Source organism: Geospiza fortis, unplaced genomic scaffold (assembly GCF_000277835.1).
Source record: "Geospiza fortis unplaced genomic scaffold, GeoFor_1.0 scaffold1194, whole genome shotgun sequence".
Lineage (NCBI taxonomy): Eukaryota > Metazoa > Chordata > Aves > Passeriformes > Thraupidae > Geospiza > Geospiza fortis.
In genome coordinates, this window is record NW_005054748.1 from 14919 (window position 1) to 38370 (window position 23452).

At 37.7% G+C, this 23452-nt stretch overlaps 1 protein-coding gene across 1 annotated transcript; it reads left to right on the forward strand.

The window, feature by feature from the left end:
* Positions 1-277: 277 nt before the first annotated feature.
* Positions 278-23452, forward strand: RHPN2 (rhophilin Rho GTPase binding protein 2). The gene is made up of 15 exons (XM_014311347.2): positions 278-286; positions 4033-4148; positions 7275-7403; positions 10123-10198; positions 11171-11248; positions 11893-12017; positions 12958-13124; positions 15352-15539; positions 16724-16880; positions 17362-17481; positions 17578-17772; positions 18841-18917; positions 19654-19800; positions 20604-20759; positions 21990-23452. The coding sequence occupies exons 1-15, from the start codon at positions 278-280 to the stop codon at positions 22239-22241; spliced, it is 1992 nt and encodes a 663-aa protein (XP_014166822.1). The 3' UTR covers positions 22242-23452.

Below are 23452 nucleotides of genomic sequence, written 5' to 3' on the forward strand. Positions count from 1 at the left end.
CTGCAGAGACTTTCACATCACTGCACTTTTGTACTCATTGTTCAGTGGGAGCTTGACCAAAAGTTCATTAAAATGAAGAGATCACATCTATGAGCTTTGTGGGCTTGGGAATCAGGCAGTTGATCTTCCTGAAAAATTTCTGAAGTGAAGCTGTAAAGAAGTATTTGAATGATGTCATCAAACCTGTTTGGCACACAGAAGGGGCCAGGGACTTCTGGGAGGAAGCTGCAGCTTCACAGAAAAAATGAAGGGCAAGGCAAGGATACATTTTAGAAGAATGCCTGAAGTAAGTGGTCAAGAAAGAAGTTGGAAGGAAATACTTGTGCACAAATATGGAGATAACGGGTCTGAGATGAGAATTAAATACTCAAAATGAATGCAAGAGCAAGAGGAAATAATTGGTGAGGTTCAAATGAAAAATGGCATGAATAGAATGGAAAGAGATAAAGCTTTGAATAGCAGTAGCAGAAAAGACTGTACAACACAAAATGAAGGAAAAGCAAAGTGGGGAAGAACAGCTTCATCCCAGAAAAAGAACCAGACTAGAGCAGACAGCAGCTTGTGGCTACAAGACCACGTTATACACTAAAGTGTGCATTGCTTATGTCTTTGTGTATAATTGTGTGTAAATGAGCATAAAGTATTTGGTCGTTAAAGGACTGCTTCTAATCTGAGGTGAATGAATGAGTTTGCTGCATGTGTGTATTCTCTCCAGTAAAAAGTTCCTCTTCTATGTGTGTTGTGGTTTGACACTGGCCAAACACCAGGCACCCATGACAGTCTCATTTGCTCATCCTCTCGTGCCCTCAGCTGGGCAGAGGAGAGGGAAAAAAAATAAAATTTAACTAAGGGCTCACGAGGTGAGATGAGGACTAGGAGAAAACACTCTAAGGGCAAAACAGGTCCAAATTTAAAGGTACAAAGTAAATTTATCATTAACAGAGTCAGAGGAGGATAATGACAAGTAAAATAAGCCTTTAAAACACCTTTTTTCCCTGCAGGCCCCTTCCTGATTCCCACCAACAGTGTAGGGAGACAGAGCCTGCAGGTTTTGGTCAGCTCATCATCTGAGGTCTGCTGTTCACTCAGGGAGAGGCATCTTTCTTCTGCTGTGCTGTGGGGTCCATCCCACAGGCAGAGAGTCTTCCCCAAACTGTCGTGGTGTGGGTCATTCCTCCACAGGGTGTAGTTCTCTAAAGACAGGCTGCTCTAGTTTAGGAGCAGGGGCCCTCTCTCTCTGTTCTGGTCTCCCACTGAATCACAGCTTCCTCTGGCACCCACCCACTCGGGTGTGAGCGCTTTTTCCACAGGCTCCAGTGAATCTCTGCATCCCCTGTGCACTTCGTGCCTTACAGGAGGACAGTTTGTTTCACCATGGTCCTCATCACGGCTGGTAGAGGAATTTGGCTCTGACACTTGAAACACCTCCTTTCCCCCTCTTTCTTTCCCACTGACCTTGGTGTCACTGTGTTGTTTTCCCTCACATGCCTCCACTTCCTCCTCTTTGACTAGAAGAAAAACTGCTGCTTGTAGGTGCCATTGGCAGCAAGTTCCACCAGTTCAAAGATTCCTGCAGGATCCCACTGTTATCATCTCACTGTGGGGATTCCATACTGTCATCTCCTTATCACAAAGGTTTCATACCTTCTTGGCGTTTCTCGTGGGCAGCTCCTCAGAGCACTGACTCTTTCTCCTTCACAAAGCAGCCAACTGACTCCAGCTCCCTTCTCACCCAGCCACCCCACTCTTTCATAGCACTCTTCTTCTCATTGCTCACAGCTGTGCCCTGTTAAAGTCAGGCCTGTTCCTAATCTTTGATAATTGGCCCAGCTGCACCTCCTCAGGGGTAAGATTACTTTCCACACTATCTTTATTTTCTTATATTCTATCCTCCTACATCCCACCGTGCTGAGAGGTTGATTTTTTCCAGGTTCCATGTCAGAGAATTGCTCACCATGTTTCCACTGCTTGCCAGGCAGCCCTGCTGGCTGTGCACAGGCAGTGGGGGATGCCGTGGTACTGGCATTATTTAACCCTCTCCTCAAACGGGCTGCCAGGAGGGAGAAGGCATCACTGCCCCTGCACTCTCTCCCACCTGTGGCACAGCTGGCCAGGGGTGGCCAGGCAGGCAGGCCATGACTTGAGCTGCACTGAGATGGTGGCCACAGCACTTCGCCATCTCTAGGGAAAGCCACGTGTGCACTGTTTTGATTTTCTTCTTAAATGTGCCATCACAGAGGCATTGCCAGCCTCTCTAACTGTGCCAGCAGCATGTCCATCTTCAGAGCCATCAGATTGGCTCTGTGAGACACGGTGGAAGCTTCTAGCAGCTTCTCACAGAAACCACTACTGTGGCCCTCCCCACTGCTAAAAAATTGGGCTGTGGCACGACATGTCAGTCTTGTGGTGAGAGCTTCCTCAATGAGGAGAGCTCATGCTGTGAGTGGTATTTCAGTGCAGTAAATCAGTGTGGTGTGGTTTTTGAAGTTACATGGCAAATAGTGCTTCTGAAGATATTTGCACAAGCTCCCTGTGATTTTACCTATTTATTAGAAGTTTTTCACATTAGATATGTAGGATTAATATTATTGGGCTGTGTCCCTTCTCAGTTGAGCTAGAGTAATCTGGTTTCATCAACTGATTTCTCTGTTGTCGACTCAGTTTGCTTTCACTTGACAACAAAAACAAGAACTGAACTTCACTATCAAAATGTCATGTTCTATTTAAATACTCAGTTTTGTTGGTATGTCATTGCTTGACCACTCATAATTAGAGCTTGTTAATAGATTTTAAAATGCTCTTATAAGAAAATCAAATTTTTCTAGTCAAAACTAAGAGGGAGAGGCTCAAAACAGTGCATAATTTAGTGGCTGGAGTAGTTGAAAGAAGACTTAGAGAGGTCTGAGCCATCTTCTTGTGTAGCAGACAATACAGTGGAACTCTGATAAGCTTTGTAATGATACCCAATGAGGCCACTCAAAAGGACATTTTTCATTTAAAGGTAAGCCTTAAAACAGTGATTTTATTTGCTTCAGAATTATTAGTTAAGGCTGCAGGGATGTGCTGGCATACTCTAGAGTATTCAGACTCAAAGACATTTGATACTTTTTAAAAAAGGGGTGGCAGGGGCAAAGAATAAATTGTGTTTCTCTTAAACAAAAAAGGACAAACATGCAGTCCTATTCATCTGTAGCAGTTGTAGCTTATCAGTGCTCAAAACACAATGGCTCAGCCCTGCTCAAACACAGGTTTCAGCAGTTTGAGTCCAGCACTTGTATAAGGTATGCACATACACTGGAGCCTTCTTGTGAATTCTGGATTTCACACTTTACTCTTTTAGAGCCTAATTTGATAAGAGTCTGACAGTATAATCATTTTGCCCTGTTAAGCTCTCTTCTGGTAAGTTTGAGATGTGAAGAGAGGAGCCTGGGGAAGGAGGGGGAGGAATTGTACTGAAGGTCTGAGCCACCAGAAGGAAAGATCAGAGATCCTAGAAGTGAGAGCAGATTTTTTGGCCCCAAACTTTGAGCACCACAGTCTGTTTTGGACAGAGTTGTATTTCAAGGCTGCATATAGCCCAGTATGGAACTCTGAGATTTTACAAGGGTTAAGCAGAAGCTTTGATGCGAGTTGCTGTCTTGCCAGATACTGTTTTCATAAAAGCCTAGAAACTTAATAACATTCTGTCAAATTTGGCTGCATTTGCAAAGTATCTTGAAAATATTTTTAGGGGAGAAGAGACTGGCTCACATGTGTGCTTAAGGTTTAAACCAGATATTTTCTGTTTAAATTTTGAGTTTAAAATGTACTGTGTTCGTGGTCTCTTTTGGTTTTAATGACCAAGTTTGAGACAAGAAATACTGTTGTTAATGTCAGATCATCATTGCTGTCAAGGTAGCTAATTTGTATTCATACAGAACCTATGCCATCAACATTGAATCTAAATGAACCTTTAAAGCTCATTGAAATTCGGTGTTAGTTCCTCTGAAGTTTCTTCCAACAGCAACAAAAATTTTGTTTTCTTTATTCTAGGGATGTAATCCTCTTGCTGAGACTGGACGAAGCAAACTGCAAAATCAAAGAGCTGTTATAAACCAACAGATCTTAAGAGCAGTGAGAATGAGAGCTGGTGCTGAAAATCTTTTAAGGTATATCTCATGGTTTCTTAGTTTTCTTGCCGAAGCAAGAATTGTTTAATTTAATTTTGTAGAAGTCTCTTAGCTATTGTATTTTCTCCTGTTTCCCCCAAGCATGCTGCATCTTTTACTGTAGAATGATTTGTGAATCTCCCTGAATTTTTTTCAAGCTATAGCTCTACAGACTCATTGTTTGCTTCCAAGTGCACTTCCATACTATATTGTAGTAAATAAGCTAAATATTAGACTTCCTTAGGTTGCTCTCTTTGTTCTGTTTTATTGCTAGTGATAATGGCAAGTGAACCTTGCTGAATATTGTAATGAGTCCCTTTTACTCCTCAAATCAAATCAAATAAAGGTATTGCCACTCTGCTGTTGCCTTTTTCCAAGATCCTTTAGTTCTGTGCTGCAAAGTAGAGAGGACCATCCATTGCCTTCTTTATTCCCTGTAATAATGTACAGGAGTAGCAGGGTAGCACACATCTAATTTGAGCTGGGTTACCACAAGCTGCCACCAAGTTCTCCTGCAGTTTGAGGTAATTTCATCTATTACATTTTGTTAGGATATATTTTCATATTGGCTGTCTCCATAGGAATAGCCTTATGTTGACCCTGTAATTAACTCTTTGATAGACAGCCTGTAGATTTCTAATCTTACACAGAGGAACTGAAAATTATCCCAATTCTCATCTGCAGTAGTTTCCTGTAGTGTCTGTTTCTCTGCAACTGGAGCAACAATAGGTCTTCAAAACCAAAATCTACTAAATATACTTAAAGAAGTGAGAATGCTTGGATAAATTAAATTTTCTTAAACTTGCCATTAATCAATGGGTTGCCTGTTGTCTGTTACCTGCTTTATCTCCACTCTTGCAAGAGATGTGACAGGGTGGAAACTTAGGGAGTTTTAGCCTCTGTGACTGGCTTAAGTGTGCTTTGTTTTCTGGTAATTGTCTTAAGGAGTGAGACTTAGAATTTTACTGCTTTTTGTATGGTTAGCAAAATTATTATATCTGCTTTTGAAAGAGAATGCTTAATTCATTTAATATTTCTGCTTGTTGATTCAGGAGTGTTTTGGAAGGGCTAAAGAGATGAGTAATATCTAATGTGGAAAGTGGTAACATTTAACCTAGATATCCTAAAGTTCAGTTTCTGCTGCCAGTATTAAATGCTGAAATACTGAAGTTGCTATTTACAGGAGTGGGAACGAAATCTACTTAAGAGTAGAGGAACAGATTTATTTTTAAGATTCTAGAAATCTAAAATGAATTTACACCTGTTGAACTATTAAAACTTGCTAGTTCTTTGAAAGAAGCAATTTAATAAGTAACCTGACCACCAGACAGTTCACCTGATTAGTTGTATCTACAGTCTCCTAAGGAAAAACATAAACAAGCTTTATGTTTGCAGTTTCTATTTGAATTTCATCAGGTTCTAAAAGAAACAAACCAATTGCTGTCCACAAGAAGCCTCCTGGAGTAGAATTAGAGAAAAATCTGGAAATGCATGTTTCTTTACTTTTGGCTGAAAGTAAGCACTAGGCTTGAAGCACATGACCCACATAGTGCAAAGACTTTTGTTCTTAGAGTTTCTAAAAGTCACTCTCTCCTTTTTATTGGAAATTAAAATTAAATTCAGTGTAGAGTTATGTGAATCTTGACAATATCACAGTGCCCCTGAGGCTGTCTTTCACTGGTTGTTACTCAAAAGTATGTCTACAGTGTAAAAAGCATGAAAAGGCCATCAAATTAAATATACATGGGTGTTCACAGCCATAGAGCAAATAGAGAAATCAATTTGGATGGAACTTTGGTGTTTCTGAAAAAGATATTAGTATCCCTCCTGTGGAGAATGGTAAACTAGACCAGGCATGGAGCCTTAATACATCACAATTAAAGTGCTTGTGGCATCAAAACTTGCCCATTTATCTGTGGGGTGCTGCCTTGATCAAGGAAGATCCACCCCACCATATGTTTGTATTCTGGTTGGTTTATCAAGGCAACAGATGTTAACATTGCTTAATTAAGCAATCCAAGCTATTTTCTAAAGTACAGCATAGAAAAATCACAGATAACTAATTCATAATATGAAAAACAAAATTAGAATTTTAATTTTGGTATAATTAGTTCTTCATCAAGGTGCTCCATAAATCTGGAGAACTGCTCCAAGTGGAGCGTAGATTTATGAGATGGTTGTTCATATTTATGAAGGTGAATTTTGTCTTAAAATAAAGGTAAATGCAAAATGCTGCAAATCTAAGTTTGTTCTTGTCTTCAGATTCAGATTCTAATATAAGGGTGCGGTATCTTAAGCATGGATACATTTTACCTTAACCTCATACCTGTGGATTTATAGATACAGGTGATTTAAGTATCTTGAAAAGAGTAATATTCTAATGAAATTGTCAGTGTGGAGACTTAGGTGAGAAATTGTGATATAAATACACAAATAAGTAATCACAAAGAAATGCTCAGGGAGTGTTAAATGGGTTAACATCCATTGTGCTTGCAGTTCAAAGTGCTGCCATTTAAATACATAAATGGTAAAGGAAACAAACAAAATCATATTTGCATCCAACAAAATCAAATTATAGAGAAAATTGTCTTGCCTTAAAAAGGTCTGGTTGAAAGATATTTCTTTCTGTAAAAACTTTTGGGGGAAAGTTATTTTCTTTTATTCTTAAGATCAGAAGTCTCAACAGAGCTCTATTCAATTTATAAGGTGGGGAAGTCTCTGTTGAAGACTCTGAGTCCTCCCACCTCCACCCACCTGCCTTCTACATAGGAAAAAAATACCCCATAATCTGAAAATAGGACAGTGATTCTGATTAAGATGCTTTAGTTTTGTTGATTAATGTATCTGAAAATAACTGAAATAATATGAAACTCTTAATCATACATGGAAAATCTGGCATATAGGACATCTTCTGTGGCTGCATGCTATTATCTGGAAACTATCCCAGGCGCTCTCTTGACAGAAAAACCTAATAAATTCTGAAACATGAGATCTTGTATCATCTCTTAAGGAGATAAAAAGAAATCTTAAAAATGCTGAGAATGCTTGCATTGGAGGTTGAAGGGGGTCAACCAAGTTTGTAGAAAACCTTTTCCTGAGCAATAAAAAATTGATGTGTCTCTGCAGAGCAACCACCAACAACAAAGTACGAGAGCAAGTACTGCTGGAACTCAGTTTTGTAAACTCCGACCTGCAGATCTTAAAGGAAGAATTGGAAGGACTTAATATCTCAGTAGAAGTTTATCAAAATGCAGAGTAAGTATAAAGCTAAGTTATTCAATTATTAACAGATCTTCTGTTTACCCTTGAAAACAAAATTGTTTCTAGGTGAGTGTGAATGTTGGACACTAATCATGTGAAAGAGCAGAGAGCTTGATAGGAAGAGAACATACTTGATGGTGGATTTGTTGACTAAGGGTTAGTCTGCATATTTGTCCTTCTCTTGGGAAATGTGTGTGCCACTACTCCTTGGATGTGAAGTTCCTTTGAGGAGAGGAGTATTGTGAGAATTGAAAGCGGTTGGGGCTATACTGTAAGCAGTTGGCACTTAGCAGAATTCCCATTGGAATGGGAATTTGGCTCAGTGCATTCTGGAGTGAGCAAACTTAGCCATACAATAATATCTCTTCTCAAATGTGGTGCATTCAACAGTCCCCTGGAGCTGGAGAACAGAAACAATGCTGATCTGATGTTTAGAGCAGCCTAGGTAATCTTGAATGTGTGATCTTCAGTGGCAGAAAAACATAAATTTCTTGGCTAAAGCAGAGGAATTTTTAGTGGATGAATTTGGATTTTTTCCAAGATATTTTTCTCCACTTTGAAGAGCACACTAATTTTTAAATTGCAATGGATTCCTCAAAGATAAAACTTCAAAATTAAGGAATATTCATTGCCTGCATACTGAAATGATTTCTGTATCAGTTATATGTCTTGTTTCTCCTAAAACTAAAATATTTACTATTTGATCAACAGCAGCTCAAGGTACAAATTGACATGCTTCATGTGATGGGGGTATAATTTTTGGTCCCTCTTAGCACTGTTCTCACCTAGGTGTTAAACTTCCAGGTGGATTACAAGGAATTCTTAATGTAAAAGGATGAAGGGAGGTAACTTCCAGGGAGGTAACTTGGGGTTTTTTGCTGACTTGATGCAAAATATCTATGTTGTAGTTTTCTCAGACAGCAACTTGTGCTAAACTTCTCACCCTCCACCCCCATGGCAAACTTTGACAACTATTCGATGCAAAAATATTTTGGGGTTTTTTGTTGGTCTTTTTTTTTGAGGTTTGGGTTTCTTGTTCAAGATTTTACTGGTCTTCATAGATGCATGTGAGCACAGAGAGCAATTACAGCTGTGGAAATGAGAGCAAAGCTCCACAAGAACTATTTTTTTCTAGCTAAAGGATATTAAAAGTATTTGGATTCTCACTGAAGGATGAGCAGTAGGCCAGGCCCCCAGGCAGGCAGAAGCCTTGAGGCTGGACAGCAATATGCTTGTTATTCTCTCCTGATCCTACTTTCCCAGTCTATTTTGAATGGTGTTTTGCCTTTCTAATTCTTAAGCTCTAAATGCTTTTTATGTTTCATCAGCTAAAATATTCCCTGTAACTGCTGTCCAGCCTTTAACAGTAAGTAGCTATTAGTAGTTGTTCTGACTATTGTGCGTGCAGTTGTTAACATGAGGTCACACCCATGGTTTACTGGACAGCCCTGTATTGTGTTATAACAATGTAAGGGTTGGCCTTCCCAGTGCTTGCGCACATTTCAGCTTGATTGAGAAGGCTGATGCTATTTCTGCTCCATTCTGGAAATCCAGGATCACCTCCCTAACTGTTCAATCCTCTCATGATTGGCTCCTCGGGTGTGGCACCTTAGCTGTGGAAAAAAATTCACTTTCTTTGAATGAGCAATGCTGATATCTACAGGGCATGTGGATGGTACTAGAATGGATTAAATCACTAAGTTAGGATTTCTTTCCCATGTGTCTCACTTCCTTTTGAGGAAAAAGTCTTGATATAATCTGTGGGAAAAGTGTTGAGGTTTCTTTTAAAAGCCTCATCAGAAATGAGATCATTTGCACCACTTGAAATGGTGTTTTGGCTCTGTATCCTGGAAGTCCTTTGCAAGCTAGCAGAGCCACTTTCTGGACCATGAAGGACTCTTGCTCTGTTTAGGAAGCTGCATTCCTACTGCCACCTTCTCAGGATGGAATTTTCACCAATAAGAATGTTGGTTTTGCTGACAAGACCATAAATGAACATGGGATTTTGTAGTTGGTAATGGAATGCTCTAAACAGTGGTCAGACTGTCAAAAAGCTGTCTTCAGGAAAAATGAAAATATTAGATGAACTTTATAATTGCTGGATACTGATCTGTTCAATCTACACAACCAACTATGAATCTGGAAGCTATTCTGGCCTTTTTAAAAGTCAGCTCTCATCCTTATTGCCCTGTGATATTCTAGAGGTTGACTTGTCTGGAGGTTAACACCTAGCATTGTCTAGAAATGAAGTAGTTCTTGGACTTGCTACTCCTAGCCCTTTCTCTGTGAAAGCTGGTGCACTTTGGCCCTGCTTCTCCCTGTGCTGCACACATAACCACTACATACAAACCACTGGTAACCTGTAAAATACTGATTATAACTGCTGCTACTTAGCATGGTTCTTACTGTGGCAGATCTCCTTGCTGCTGTGGAGCTAAATTGCAGTGAGGCAGCCTTTGAGAGTCTCCTTTCCTTTTCCTGGAGGAAAAATAGGCTTAAATAATAGGGGGAAAAAAAAGTGCAGGCGAGTAGTTTTCCTCAATCTCTTCTTGAGAAGTACAGGCCATTAGGCAGATTTTCTTGTCAGGGAGGAACTGTATACTTTTCTTTTTACTCCATCGATGTATGAACTTCCTGTCATCAAATAAAACAAAAGTAATTATAACAGAAGCAGAAAAAAAAGTTGTGAATCTTTTTGCTTTTTTTCCTACAGAGAGACTTTCAGTATTCCCCTGGTACCTCTTGGCCTGAAGGAAACCAAAGATGTAGACTTTACACTCCCCCTCAAGGTAAATTTTACATACACATTTCAGAATGAACAGTTAACAGTAATAACTTCCACTTCAGATTTGTTTAGAGAAACAGAAGTAATTTAGGTACAAATTATTTTTTGTTTTGCCCTAAGATCAAGATCATGCTATGTTAAAAATTAACTACCACTGATTTGCATCATTGCTCCTACCTAATTAGGACAAGAAGTCCAAAAATGTTACAAGAAATTCCATTTTGAAGACAGAGTTAAACCAAAGAATAAAAATTCCTTCCATGGTTTTGTTTCTAATACTAGTATCGATTACTGATGTAAGTGTGAGAGGAAGTACTAATGAGGGTTTTACTCAGCATAATGTAGTGACACACCAAATTACACTAAGATAGCTCAGTTGGGAAGCAGTGTTGCAGCATTAACTCTGCTTGTTTGTTGTCTGATGTACTTTGCTGGCTGCTTGAACCATCCTCTGTATTTTCTGTACTTCTGTGTATAATAGAGGTTTTTATCTCACAGTAAACCATCTTGTATCACTGTAGCATTTGTGTCTATTTTTACTTCTGTGGGTTAAATTCCATGGTCAGATCATGGTACCACGTCATGTCATTGCAGCTTTGTTATTTTAAGTGGAATTGCCCTAGTGGAGCTCACAAGAAGTTGGCAGTCTCTTTCTGCTAACAAGTTTTTATGGTCACTTGATCCCCTTGTCATTTTAGATAACAGAGTTTGTTTGTCCCTTTCAAAACTACTGAGTGTTGTTGTTTTAAAACCAATTGGAGCTAATGTAGGAGATGTTTGGTTCCTTTACACCACAGTGAAATTTGTCTGATACTAAATCCTAATCCTGCTGTTTTACTGTAGTCTCATTGTTACATGTTAACTGAAAGGGAGTAGACACTGTTAAATCACAACTGAGTCCATTTCCTACTGTTTAGAACTGTAGAAAAAATAGTTTAGGCTATTTTTAGATATTCAATTTTTTTTCTCTTTTTAGGACTTTATTCTGGAACATTATAGTCAAGACAGTTCAGAGTATGAAGATGAAATAGCAGATCTCATGGATCTGAGACAAGTAAGTTCAAGTATGGTATACTAGGAGGTCTTATAACAGTTGTAAATAATATTTGTATGGAATCAAAATACAACATTTTTACTTAGAGCTTACTATGCTCTTATTGACTTCATTTCTGAGACAAGGTGCATGAATGTTCATTGTCCAAGAGCTTTGCAGTCTGAGTAAAGAAAAAGTGAAGAAACAGATGAAGTTATGCAAAAGATTGACCTATTGATGTAACTTTGTAAATTTTGTTAATCCAAGACTATTTTTTATTTTAAAGTATTTTAAATTTAGCAGGGAGAGTGTTAGAGTGGATTAACCTGGCAAAATACTGTAGTAGAATGGTGGGTATTTCTGACTGTTGTTTGTTTCCTGTGCTATGCTAGAAACATAAGCCTTCTCTAGCTTTCATAAAATACCTACAATCTTTATTTAATTAACTTTGAGACTTGCCAAACAGATTCTGTTTGCTTTTTTAAAGGTTGTGTGCTACTGTGTGCAGCTGAAAAACTTTTGGCATGAATCCATATGGCTTTAAGCTTACTGTTCTCAGATTCCACACATTTCTATGATCTGCAGAAGTCCAAAGGAAGCAGAGCTTTATCCTTGGGGTTTCAGCATTCACCCTGTAACTCAATTTTAATCTGTTGTCTTTCAAGGCCTGCCGCACTCCTAGCCGAGATGAAGCTGGCATTGAGATGTTGATAAGCTATTTCCTGCAACTTGGTTATGTAGAAAACAGATTTTTCCCACCCACCAGGCACATTGGAGTTTTATTTACATGGTAAGTGTGTAGTTCATGTTTCTCTTTAGTCCTTTTTTTCCTCCCAGAACATTGGTTAATCATTAACTGTCTTCAATCTGAAGTATGTCAGTGTGTCTCCTCTTGAATCCCTGCAGTGTGTGTTGTCAATTTTTTTCTTTTCTTTTCCTTTTCCTTTTTTTTTTAAGTTAAGAGTAAACCTGCATACAGTACACTCTTTACATGCTTAGAGTGAAACCGTTGGCTAGATTATGATTTGGGCTACAGGTTAGCACAAGGGAGAAGGAGAGGAAATAATCTTCTTTTTGATAGCTATAGGTGTTTCTGAATTCTGAACCTAGGTGTACAAAATGAGGACAAAGAATGGACCTTAATTCCTCTCCTTCAATTTGTTAAGAAGACCACTTGGACCAGAAAAGAGAAAGGAATAACTTATTTTTTTTATAAGGGAGTATTTACTGAATCTGTAGAGCAAAATTTGAGTCTGAATTCAAAATTTTCATGATGAAAAAAAATTACTACCATGTAGCCAAGAGGAGCTGTTAAATTTCTAGTGAGAGCTGCAAATAGGAACTTTAAACACAAGCAGTAGAGGATCTGACCATGCCCGTTGATCTCTGGCAGCGCCTGTAGGAGAGTGTAGCAGCACATATGGATACTGCTCAGTCTGCTCTCCCCCTCTGTGATGTTTTTGGGCATTTCTGAGTTAAATGTAATGAGTTTATGGAGGCACTGCTGTAAAACCTGCTGAAAACTGTCTCAAATAAAGCTGTTTCCTGCCTTGGTTAATTATGTGGATTGTCCTTGCAGAGCATAATGGTGTTTCTGTTCCCCTTCATTTTCACTGTAGCAGAACAGTTAATAATTCCACTATTCATTCAGAAAAACAGAATGAAAGTGCTTGTTTTTCTTCAGTGGACTCTGCTAATCCTAACACTTCTTCTAATATTTGTTTCCCAAGGTATGATTCCTTCACAGGGGTCCCAGTGTGTCAGCAAAATCTGTTGCTTGAAAAAGCCAGTGTTTTATTCAACATTGGAGCTCTCTACACACAGATTGGAACAAGGTGCAATCGTCAGACCCAGGCTGGACTTGAAAATGCTGTTGATGCTTTTCAGAAAGCTGCAGGTACACATCTTAAAATAATGGAAAGGTCTTCATGCAAATGTCCCCTGTCTCATTCTGATGACATACAGATTTCTGCATTTTCTACTGGCCTGATTACACAGAAAAGGAGGAATAGGGGCATTCAAGAAGCCCAGTGAGGAGCTCAGATGAAGCTTTAAAACCTGGAAGTGCAGTCTGAACATGCAGATAAGCTAGTGAATGCTGTGGTTAATGATTATTGAACTGCAGTTCAAAGGTCAGAGTTACTGCAGTAGCATTAACTGCTTCATTCCTTGTTTCACTGGCATACCTGCTTTTACCTCAGTGATAGCACCTTGGTGTCAAATCTGTACTAGAGACAATTGACAGGTTTGATAAAAACCCTTAAGCCTTGTTATCCATATGAAGGTCTTAAAAATTAATCTTACTTTTTCCTCTGGTGAAAGTTGCAATTCATTGGAAGTTGACTACGTGTTTTCCATAGATTCCAAAGGCAGTCAGGTTCAAAATAATCAATCTCTGTCCCAAGCAAGGAGAAACAGAAATTCTAATAAAGGGAATACTTTCCCTTGAACTAACATTATAAAGTCTTTTGTTTTCATTGGGGGCTTTTAAATAGATTTTCTGATTTGTTTTGTAAGTATCATCTGTGCTACACATAATATTTAAAGACATGTCCTTTGCAATTTATATGTACTATAGGATTTATTTCTGCACTAACATCTGTGGCTATTGGTGTGCACTGTATGGGTGCTAAAAGCTGTGGAGAACAGTTGAATTTTCATAATTCCCTCCTTTGAATACACAGCTATCAAAAAAAAAGTAGTATTTCTTCATACATATTTAAAATAAATTAAAAAATTATTTTTCAACCTTTGTGTTTCATCTAAAAGAAATTTCAATACTTGGGAAATTTCTCCATTTTACTGCTGCTCCTTCATTTTGTAAATAAAAAAAATCACTGCTTTTCACTTTAACATGTTTGCAGAACAGAATTAATGCAAAACTGGAAAGGTGTTATTTGCTGCCACAGTTACCTTTGCAGGGCCCCAAAGCAGCATGCTCAGGAGGCATTTCATTGTACCTGTGCATGGTGCTGTAACCCTTCATTTTGTTGGCAGGGGAATGATACAGGGTCTGTATTAACTGTTTTCCAGTGCTGAATGGATGATGTTACACAGAATTTATCCTCAGCATAAGCAGAAATATGTTGAGGAAAAAAAAAACCCATGTTTTTTTCCTCCTGTACTTTCAGTCCCTTTCAGTAGGGCACTCCATCTGTACTCAGTGTATGCCTGGTAAATTTGGGATTAATTTTTTTAGTGCAAAAAGGTAGAGATGGCCGTGCCTCAAATTTGTTGAATGGCATATTAAAAATTCAGATATGAGTGTAAGATGGAAAATCAAAAATCACAGACACTGTTTAGTGGGAAAATATTGCACAACATGGCCAGAACTGAGTGTGGTGGCAAGAAGTAAGATTACAGAAACTGTTACACCTCTGCAGGCCTGTCAGCATTAGCAAGCCAGGAGAACTCACTAAACCAGTCTGATGAGATGCCTGCTGAGGCATCCCATCCATGAAACTGTTACTCAGTATTGCGCTACCATTAGTGTTTGTTTCAGATTTGATATATGATAGAAATTACTGATGTTTTGGTGGAACCAAATGGCTAGAGAACAATCTTATTTTTACCCTATTAATTTATATATCTATAAATAAAAATTCTAGTTTACAGGCATGGATTGGAACTTCCAATAGGACACACAATGCACTTAGCAGCATCTGAAAAGAAGATTAATATTTAATTAAGTTGATACGTTTATGTCATTTCCTTCTATCCAGAGGATCTACTACTGTCATCTCCTTATAGCTGTGCAGATTTTTCTTTTTTGTCCTCTGTATAAGCCACAGCCTGCCACTCCCACATATAAGTCACAGTTCAGCACAGTCTTATTGTCAATCACAAGAACTTTTACAAGCAAATCTGAAGGCAGTGCCCTCAAAACTTGCAGTTTCTATTTCTCCTCAGAATTGTAATTTTGACAACTGTACTTGGAGATGGTTGATGGCAATGCAAAGCAAAACCTGTAGGTCAGTCTAAGTTCTTATGCACCAAGAATTCCTTCAGATTGCTGTAGTGCAATACTAGAAATATCTTTTAAATCTTAATTATTATGGTACATACTAGAATTAAGTTCACTTGTTTTTCTTTGTAATGGTGACAAAACCATTTTGTAATTGCAGGAGTTCTAAGCTACTTAAAGGAGACCTTTACTCACACACCAAGTTATGACATGAGCCCAGCTATGCTGAATGTACTGGTAAAAATGATGCTTGCACAAGCTCGAGAGTGTGTCTTTGAGCAGATTGGCCTTTCTGGAATACGTAATGAGTTTTTCACACTAGTAAAAATGACACAGGAAGTTGCCAAGGTAAAATGTGGGACTTTGAATCTAGTCTTTAAAATAACTGTTTACAGTGCCGTGTTATTGCATACAGCTGTTAGTAATAGTATTATTATTTAATATTATATAATATATATAATATTATTATTGTATATATTATTACTATTATATGTATACTATTATATATAATAGTATATAGTATTAGTATTTATTAAATTTAAATGTTAACAACCATTACTGGAAACCAAAAATAACACAGGGCAGCTCACAAACTGCAGTTAAAAGTACAACCTTTCATAAGTTTAAAACATGAACAAAATTTAAATATTATTCTAGAGTTGTTACAATTTATTTCATTCATAATTCATGGAGATTAACAGAAGTAGGCAGTGAACTTGCTGAAGGTATTTTATAAGCTATTTATGTTGGTTTTTCAAACAGTACAGATTTTATCCACAGGACTATATACAAAAGGTCACAGGGTGTTTGTGTGGTTCCCTGTTAAGTGTTGAACCCAACCTGTCTTGTTTCCCAGCTGCTGAAGGGCATGAAGGGTATAGAAACCTAAAAATCTTTTGGATTAATCCAAACTCAGTTATTTCAGTGTAGCAGGTACAAAAGTTCCATACAAGGAAAACAGGCAAAGTCTTTCATCCCAACCCTGCAAAGCCTCTGTGACATATCTGTAGGATTGATCAGCTGCAGGGGAAAGATTTTTGATTCTTTTGATCCATTAAAGCAGCATTCACTGCTTGAAAAACTATTTTATTTCCTCTATGTAAAGATTATATTTCAGTTTTAACTGCACCACACAAACTTAAGGCTATGCATGACTCCACAGTTTCAAAGTGTAGCACAAACCTACTGTTTGAATACAATTCACTCTTTTTTTCAACTGAATTAATGAGATATATATGTAAATTAAGACCTGTTTCTTATATGGTGTTTTTATTTAATTATGAAGCCATATAGTGTGACTGACTTAGTCCATCTGTTCTTGTACAAAATTGATTTACCTTTCTTGGGAGGGAAAAATCAGAGAAAACATTTCAAATTTTTCTCCAAACTTAATTCCAATCCATCCTAACCATATTTAACCCTTCTTTGATGTGATTGTATATAAAATTAAGCCTGAGTATGATACCCCTTACTTGAGTTCCTAATATCTCACATTATTAAGTTCTAATACTTTATTATTTGTTTTATTTTAGGTGGGAGAGGTTTACATGCTGGTCAACACTGCAATGAATCAGGAACCAGTGAAAGAGAATATTCCCTATTCCTGGTCTAAGCTGGCACAAATAAAGTCAGACCATTACAAAGCTCTGGCACATTACTTCACTGCCACCATTCTGTGTGACCATGAGTGTAAGAATCATACTTCTTTATATGTTCATATAAATAAAAATAATAAACACACCAACAGTTATCATTTGGTCTGTGAATAAGTCTTGGAGCCAAGAACTTTGGTGCTTTAATATTAATTTATGTTAAATTGTGGTCATTTTCCCCACTCAGATATGAGGCCATGCTCTTTTTGTCTTTTGAGAAAAATGTGAAAATTCAGTAAACTAACTTTGACAGAAACAAAGGAAAAATTATATATCCATTATATGCTACTAAATAGTTCAGATTTATGTTCAGAATATGTTTTGGCATGTAAGTATTACTTCCATACTGTAGATTATTAAAGCCTGAAATTCTTATTTATATATTTATATACACTTATTTTACTGCATTGGGAGAGAATGTAGTAATAATTCTCAATAATAATTCACAATAATGCACCTAAAGGAACTGGGGACCAAGAGAGAAGTGTATGATTAATAGTTTTTTTCCATGATTACAGTGCAGCCTGGTGATGATGAAGATCAGCAGGAGAAAGCCTTGTCCCAGCTCTATGACTATGTGCCTGAAGGGCTGATGGTTCTTGCTGTTTTAAAGGACAAAGTCCAGAGAAAACAATTAGGTAAGTGCCACTTTCACCCAGCTAGTGGCTACAATTTGAAAATTACCTGGTGTTCATTGTCTGTGGATGACCAGCAGGGGTTTTTCATGTTTGCAGGGAAAGCACATTTACGCAAAGCCATTGTTTACCACGAAGAAGCTCTCAGAGTGTGTGGGCTCTGCAAAAAGCTTCGCAACATTGAGGTTCTCCAGGAGGTTCTGACAGCTGCACATAAACGTTCCCTTCTCAAATATGCTCAGCAAGAGACAGAAGATGATTTCCTCAGTCTCATTCAGGCTCCAGATATACTGCGTAAGTGTGCACAGCCAGAAATAAAGGATATCTAAGCATGGGCAAATATGCTTTCATGGGGATAGGCCTCTAATTTATATATATGTATTTCATACAGAACAGAAATGTACAGAATATATGCTGTACATTTGTAGAGTTCCTGTCGTGGTTGAGATGGAGACAATACAGAGTAACACTCCATTTTCAGAAGGCCTCAAACTGTATTTATAGCCTGCATGCTTTTTATACATTCTTACAGACTCATAAATTTACACTTTACTCATCGGTCAGAAGAGACAAAGTGCTCATTGGAATAGGCAGTTGCAGGTTTCTCTTATTTATCCTTATTTCTTGGTGTTTATGTCAACGACCTTGGTAGAAAATTCTTTCAGGGTAAACATGGATCCTCTTATCAAACTTTTGTCTGGCTCACAGAAGTCACTGTAAAGCCTCTTCCACAAGTTCTGATTCCTTACTTGTTTCCTCAGTCACAGATCAATATTTTGATCAGTATATTATTTTGTTAGAACTGTTTTACAGTATTTCTGTCTCTAGCAACATTGGTTTTTGGGGTAGATCACAATGGTGGTTAGTTAGAATCCAGCTTTTTCTGGTAACCATCTTGTGAGCTAGAAAAAATGAGGGAACTTGAAAAGTTAAAATTACTTGGGGGAAAACTACAGTAACTGTTTCTTGAGCCCAACTCTTGTACTAGACTGGGTTGTTACCTCAGTTTGGCTATTTTTATTTTTCTACCTTAGTCCAGCTCATACAACTCTTTCCTCTTTGGATGCAGTAGGAAACTATGAGTGCTGGTTTTAAAAACTTCTCAAAGAAAAATAAATTAAAAATGGGAACAGCATAATTTTCTTCTGATTTTTTTAAAGTTTTCCATATTGATACTCTGAGCTCTGAAGATATTTTTAAGGCAGTTCTGATATCTAACAAACTTCCACAAAGATATAATTTTTCCACAGCCCAGTAAAAATTTAGGACAAATTCCTATCTAGCTTGGAATGCAAAAAAAAAAATTTATGTCTTTTAACTAATACTTAAAAGAAAATTAATTTGGTTTTCTTTTTATTTCAGCTAAAACAGAACATAAAATAGAAACAATTGCTCCTCAGTTTTCCAAGGTGAAAGTGAAAGACTTCTTTCACAAGCTGGTATGTAACACACTGATGCTGACCAACCTCTGCCATTTTGATAGCAACTATAAATTCACTCCAACGTGAGGGAAGGGACACAAATATTTTAGCCTGAAAAAAATGATCCTGTAGTAATTGAGTTTTTTTCAGAAGCTATTGGACAAATCCCTCCTAGCTTTAGAGGTTTAAGTAAACTTGAGAAGCAAAGAATAGAAGTGCCATTTCTGTATGGTTTGCACAACATTCAGTCTTGAAAATCTTCATAAAAGTCCCACAAAGTCTCAGCAGATAATTGCACACAACTTAAGGGGAGGGAGAGATACCTAGTATGTGGAGACAGGCATGCAGAACGTATCACTTGCATGTGACACAGCCAGTCTTTCATGGCTCTGTATGTGTCAGTGAGCAAAAGGAACTGGGAATGTGGTTAGGATCAGAATATGCAAGGTTCCATGAATCAGTTTTATCTCCTTTCAAATGGAGTAACACAGGACCTTACAGCCTATGCAGCCAGAAGATTCTGCACACCTTAACAGAGATCCTGAACAACCTGGCAGTTGCCTTTATCCCACTCTGTCTGAAGTACCAGCTGAACAGTCAAGAAATCCCTTTGCATTTCCAGGGAATTAGCTGGGAGTTAACCTGGGTAAAATCTACAATAGATGAGCTTAAAGCATTATGACTTACAAAACCAGAAATGCTGACTTACAAGTGACAGTAAAGCACAATATGCCTGCTGTTGTGCTCCCTGCAGGGCCCACTGACAGTGTTCTCAGCCAAGCAGAGATGGACAGCCCCACGGACCATTTGCCTCCACCATGAAGCAGGAGAGCTTGGATTCAGTCTGAAAGGAGGGTCACCAGTACAGGTTTATTGTCTTGATCCAGCTTGTCCTGCAGCAGTAAGTATACTGGTGTGATATGAACAATTTCTCTGCAGACTCTAGCATTAAAATGTACCTTTAGCTAGTTCATACTTGTGGATGGAGTATTTATTGAGTTCTATACATTAGGATAGTTAATTCTTATAATCTGAATGCATTTTAAGTGATATATATGCTGCAAATTGTTAAAGTACCCATATCCCCAACATCACATGAAACTAGAGTTGATTCTTTCTCTGTTCATTCTTAAAAAGTCACAAATAATAAAAGCAAATGTTACTTCCTGTCTTATTCAGGAAGTTAAAAGGGATAAATATTTTAAAAGGTAGCATCAAGAATAAGGATCAGGAAGGGAATGCAAGGTGTAATGTTTGCTTAAGGAAAGAAGGGCAAGAATGTTTTATTGGCTAGTAATGTTGTTCTTTCAGGGAAAATCCAAAGTGATAAAGCAGCATGCAGTGAAAAGCAGTTTACTTACAGAAAAGGCAGAAGTAATCACAGAAATACAAATAAAAATAATGAAGAAAAATAATTACACACTGCAGGAAAATACAATAGCATAGCAAAACCCAGGGTTCATTTACTTAAGGAGAAAAGTGAAAAGAACATAAAAACAGCCAGCATTTGAGTATAGCAGAATCACATCAATGGTAACTCCAGAGGTAGTTTGTGTACTTGAGAAAGTTGCACATGTGTGGCTAGAGAATGGGTTTGTAGCATCTAAGAGTGAAATGCCTTTGGGGCAGATACTCTGTGATGACAAAAGCATTTTACATGTCTTTGTAATTCGGGGTAATAACCTGTGCCCAATTTTTTGACAGTCAGCAGGCCTAAAAGAAGGTGACTACATTGTATCAGTTGCTGGCGTGGATTGCAAGTGGCTTGGTGTCAATGAAGTGCTGGAAAAATTGAAAAGTGTGGGAAAGCAGCCTGTGGAGATGGAGGTTATCAGTTGCCAGGATACAGCAGCATCTTTGGTATGTAATGAGGGAAATTTGTTTGGTAGATTTGATATCACAGTTTTGTCATTTGCCTGCCTTGCATTCCTGGTTAATGTTTACTTTCCTGTAGTCAGATATCCCACTCAGCCTGGGAATATATAAAGCCTTCAGAGGTGTGTTCAGTTTTAAACCATCTGTTTAAACCATTGTGACCTAGCAAGCTAAAGCAGTCTGTCTGCTTAAGAATGGTTGGGTGGTGGGATTTTTTGTAGTGCAGCTACTTAGATTAATTGCATGAAAAATTTCAAGACCTAGTTTATTTCCCCTAACTTGTCCCAGAGGATGAAGGCATTACCCTCTTCATCAGGGGAAAAACCACAATGAAACAATAATGGAATGAAATAGAACATCCAAGACCACATGTTTATTTTCTATGCACTGTTATTCTAAATGATCTGTGACTTTTGTATTAGATCATGGATAATTGTATGTATTTTTTTTTTGGTGAACTTTTAACTGTCTAGTCAGTTACAAAGCTACTATAGAAGCTTTTGACCAAGGAAAAGTCATCACAAGGTTAAAAAGTATTAAGCTCTAAATAATTTAGTCATTGTGTGAATGAACCTGTAGTTCAGCTAAATCCACTGCTTCATGCTTTTAACATTCCCTGGCAAGATTAGACACTCAAGTAATGTTGCCTGAGAAGCTATTAAGGTGCCCCTGCTGCTGTTAGGTTTTCTTGTTTTGTTAAAATTGGTTTTCCTTATTGAAAATAAGGAATTATGCATCTGCCATTGCAAGTTGCAACTGGAAAGAAAAGGCTGGAATATAATCAAATTGCTTCAGGGCAAAGCTAAGAGGAGACAGAGAAGGCTGTGCCTTACAGGTATCCCAGGAGAATGTCACACAGGAACTCCTGTAGTTGTGATCATTATAGAACCTGCCCAAAGACAGCAAAAGTATTCCCCTTCACATCTGTGCAGGAATTACACACTTGAGCTTTGTAGGGAGGTCACTGTGTATATTAAATAGTTATGCTAGAAGCCAGTAAATGTCTAACAACCCAAGAAAAAAATCACAGATTCCTTTATGCTTTGCAGAGGGTGACAGCACTCTGAAGGGCCTTGTGCTCAGCAATGTCATTAGCACAGAAAGCTTGCTGCAGTCTGCCCTGGAAAACTGTTTGCACAGCAACCTTTTGTTATTCTCAAAATTTTGACCCATTTTGGATGACTGATTCTTAAAATGCTTCTCTCTTTCCCACAGCATAGCAAGAGTGCAACTTACTCTATGGGAATGCAGAAGACATACTCCTTAATCTGTTTAGCCATGGACGAAGATAAAATTGATCAGACCAAGAAAGCCCCACTAAAACTCCCTTTTCTCAGCTGGGGAACTAAAAACAGACAGAAAGCTGCAAGTACACTCTGCCTTCCTTCAGCTGTGGCTGGAAGCTCTCAGATTAAGAAGAAGCTTTCTCCCTTCACACTCTTCAATACAGAAAGTTCATTGTACTGAATCTTTCGGAAGTATCTCTTAATGTGACTTTTGTTTAAAATGTAAAAATATTGATGAATTTTATCTTCACATACGTATGTTTAAACCCAGACAAATACTGGTGACTTCATTTGCTGTGCATTGAGCCACTTGTGGTCAGAAGCTGTCAGAAACTGTAAAACTGAAGTATTTGAAGGTTAGAATGAAGTCCTTTGGGAAGTATGCAATAACAAGATGAAGATTACAGAATTGCTTACATGAGGACTGGACTCCTTTGGGAGTTCAAAATACAGTTACGACTGATTTTTCATAAAAATAGTCATAACTATGCTAGATGGGAGTTATTTATTACAAACTTGATGCTGAATGCAAAATAAGAGGGGACACATGAAAGAATGATTTTGCTCCTAAAGTTTAGAGTCAATAATAAATCACTTAACATTACTTTGAAGAATTATCTTAACAAAGCACAGGTGAGAAGGAATATGATTATTCAGAGAAACAAGTCTTGTGCCAAGCAACAGTGTCATAGAGTTAGGTTTTTATGCAGAGGTGCTTCCTCACAGAACTAGGTGTAGCCTACTGAACAGGTCATTTAATTCTGGAATAGAATTACAAAGCTGAAAATTTAAAAGGTAAAGAACTCCAAAAGGCTTTTACTCTCTTCTTTTTTCTGATATAGGTAACATTTTAAATGCCTGTTGATCCAATTGTTAAAAACAGGCTTTATTCCAAATATTTTTTAACCTACTTACCTTAAGACTTGTATCTCACTTGTCTTGATAAAATGGATAGCTGTGAAACAAATCTCAAAATGGACATATTATAATACATTGATTCAAGGGCACATAAATTGCGGTGATGCTTTAAAGTATGATAAAAGAAGTACTTGTGCTGAGTGGCAGGATATTTATTTACTATCACATCAAGCAAAAAAAAATCTTCTGCCCTTGGAAAAATTAATGAGCAAGCTGTATGTAGAGTAAGGAGTGGGACGAAAAATAACTGGTGAGCATTTCTTTGAGATTCTTCTGTTTCCTTAAATTAATTGAAAATTGCTAACACTGTAGTGTTAGTTAACTTTGCCATCTACAGAGTAGATAGATACTTAAAATGTACACAAAAATCTGCATCTTGCTGTAAACTTTAAAGTTCTCATTTATTTTTAATTTCTTATGTAGTAGATGTAAATATCTTGATGACCCTTATTTAAGAATAAAAATCAGATGCTG

Coding starts and splice junctions, on each gene's coding strand:
- RHPN2 (XM_014311347.2), top strand. Junction 17,482..17,577: donor AGTCCAGAGAAAACAATTAG/GTAAGTGCCACT, acceptor TCATGTTTGCAG/GGAAAGCACATTTACGCAAA. Junction 17,773..18,840: donor TCAGGCTCCAGATATACTGC/GTAAGTGTGCAC, acceptor TTTTTATTTCAG/CTAAAACAGAACATAAAATA.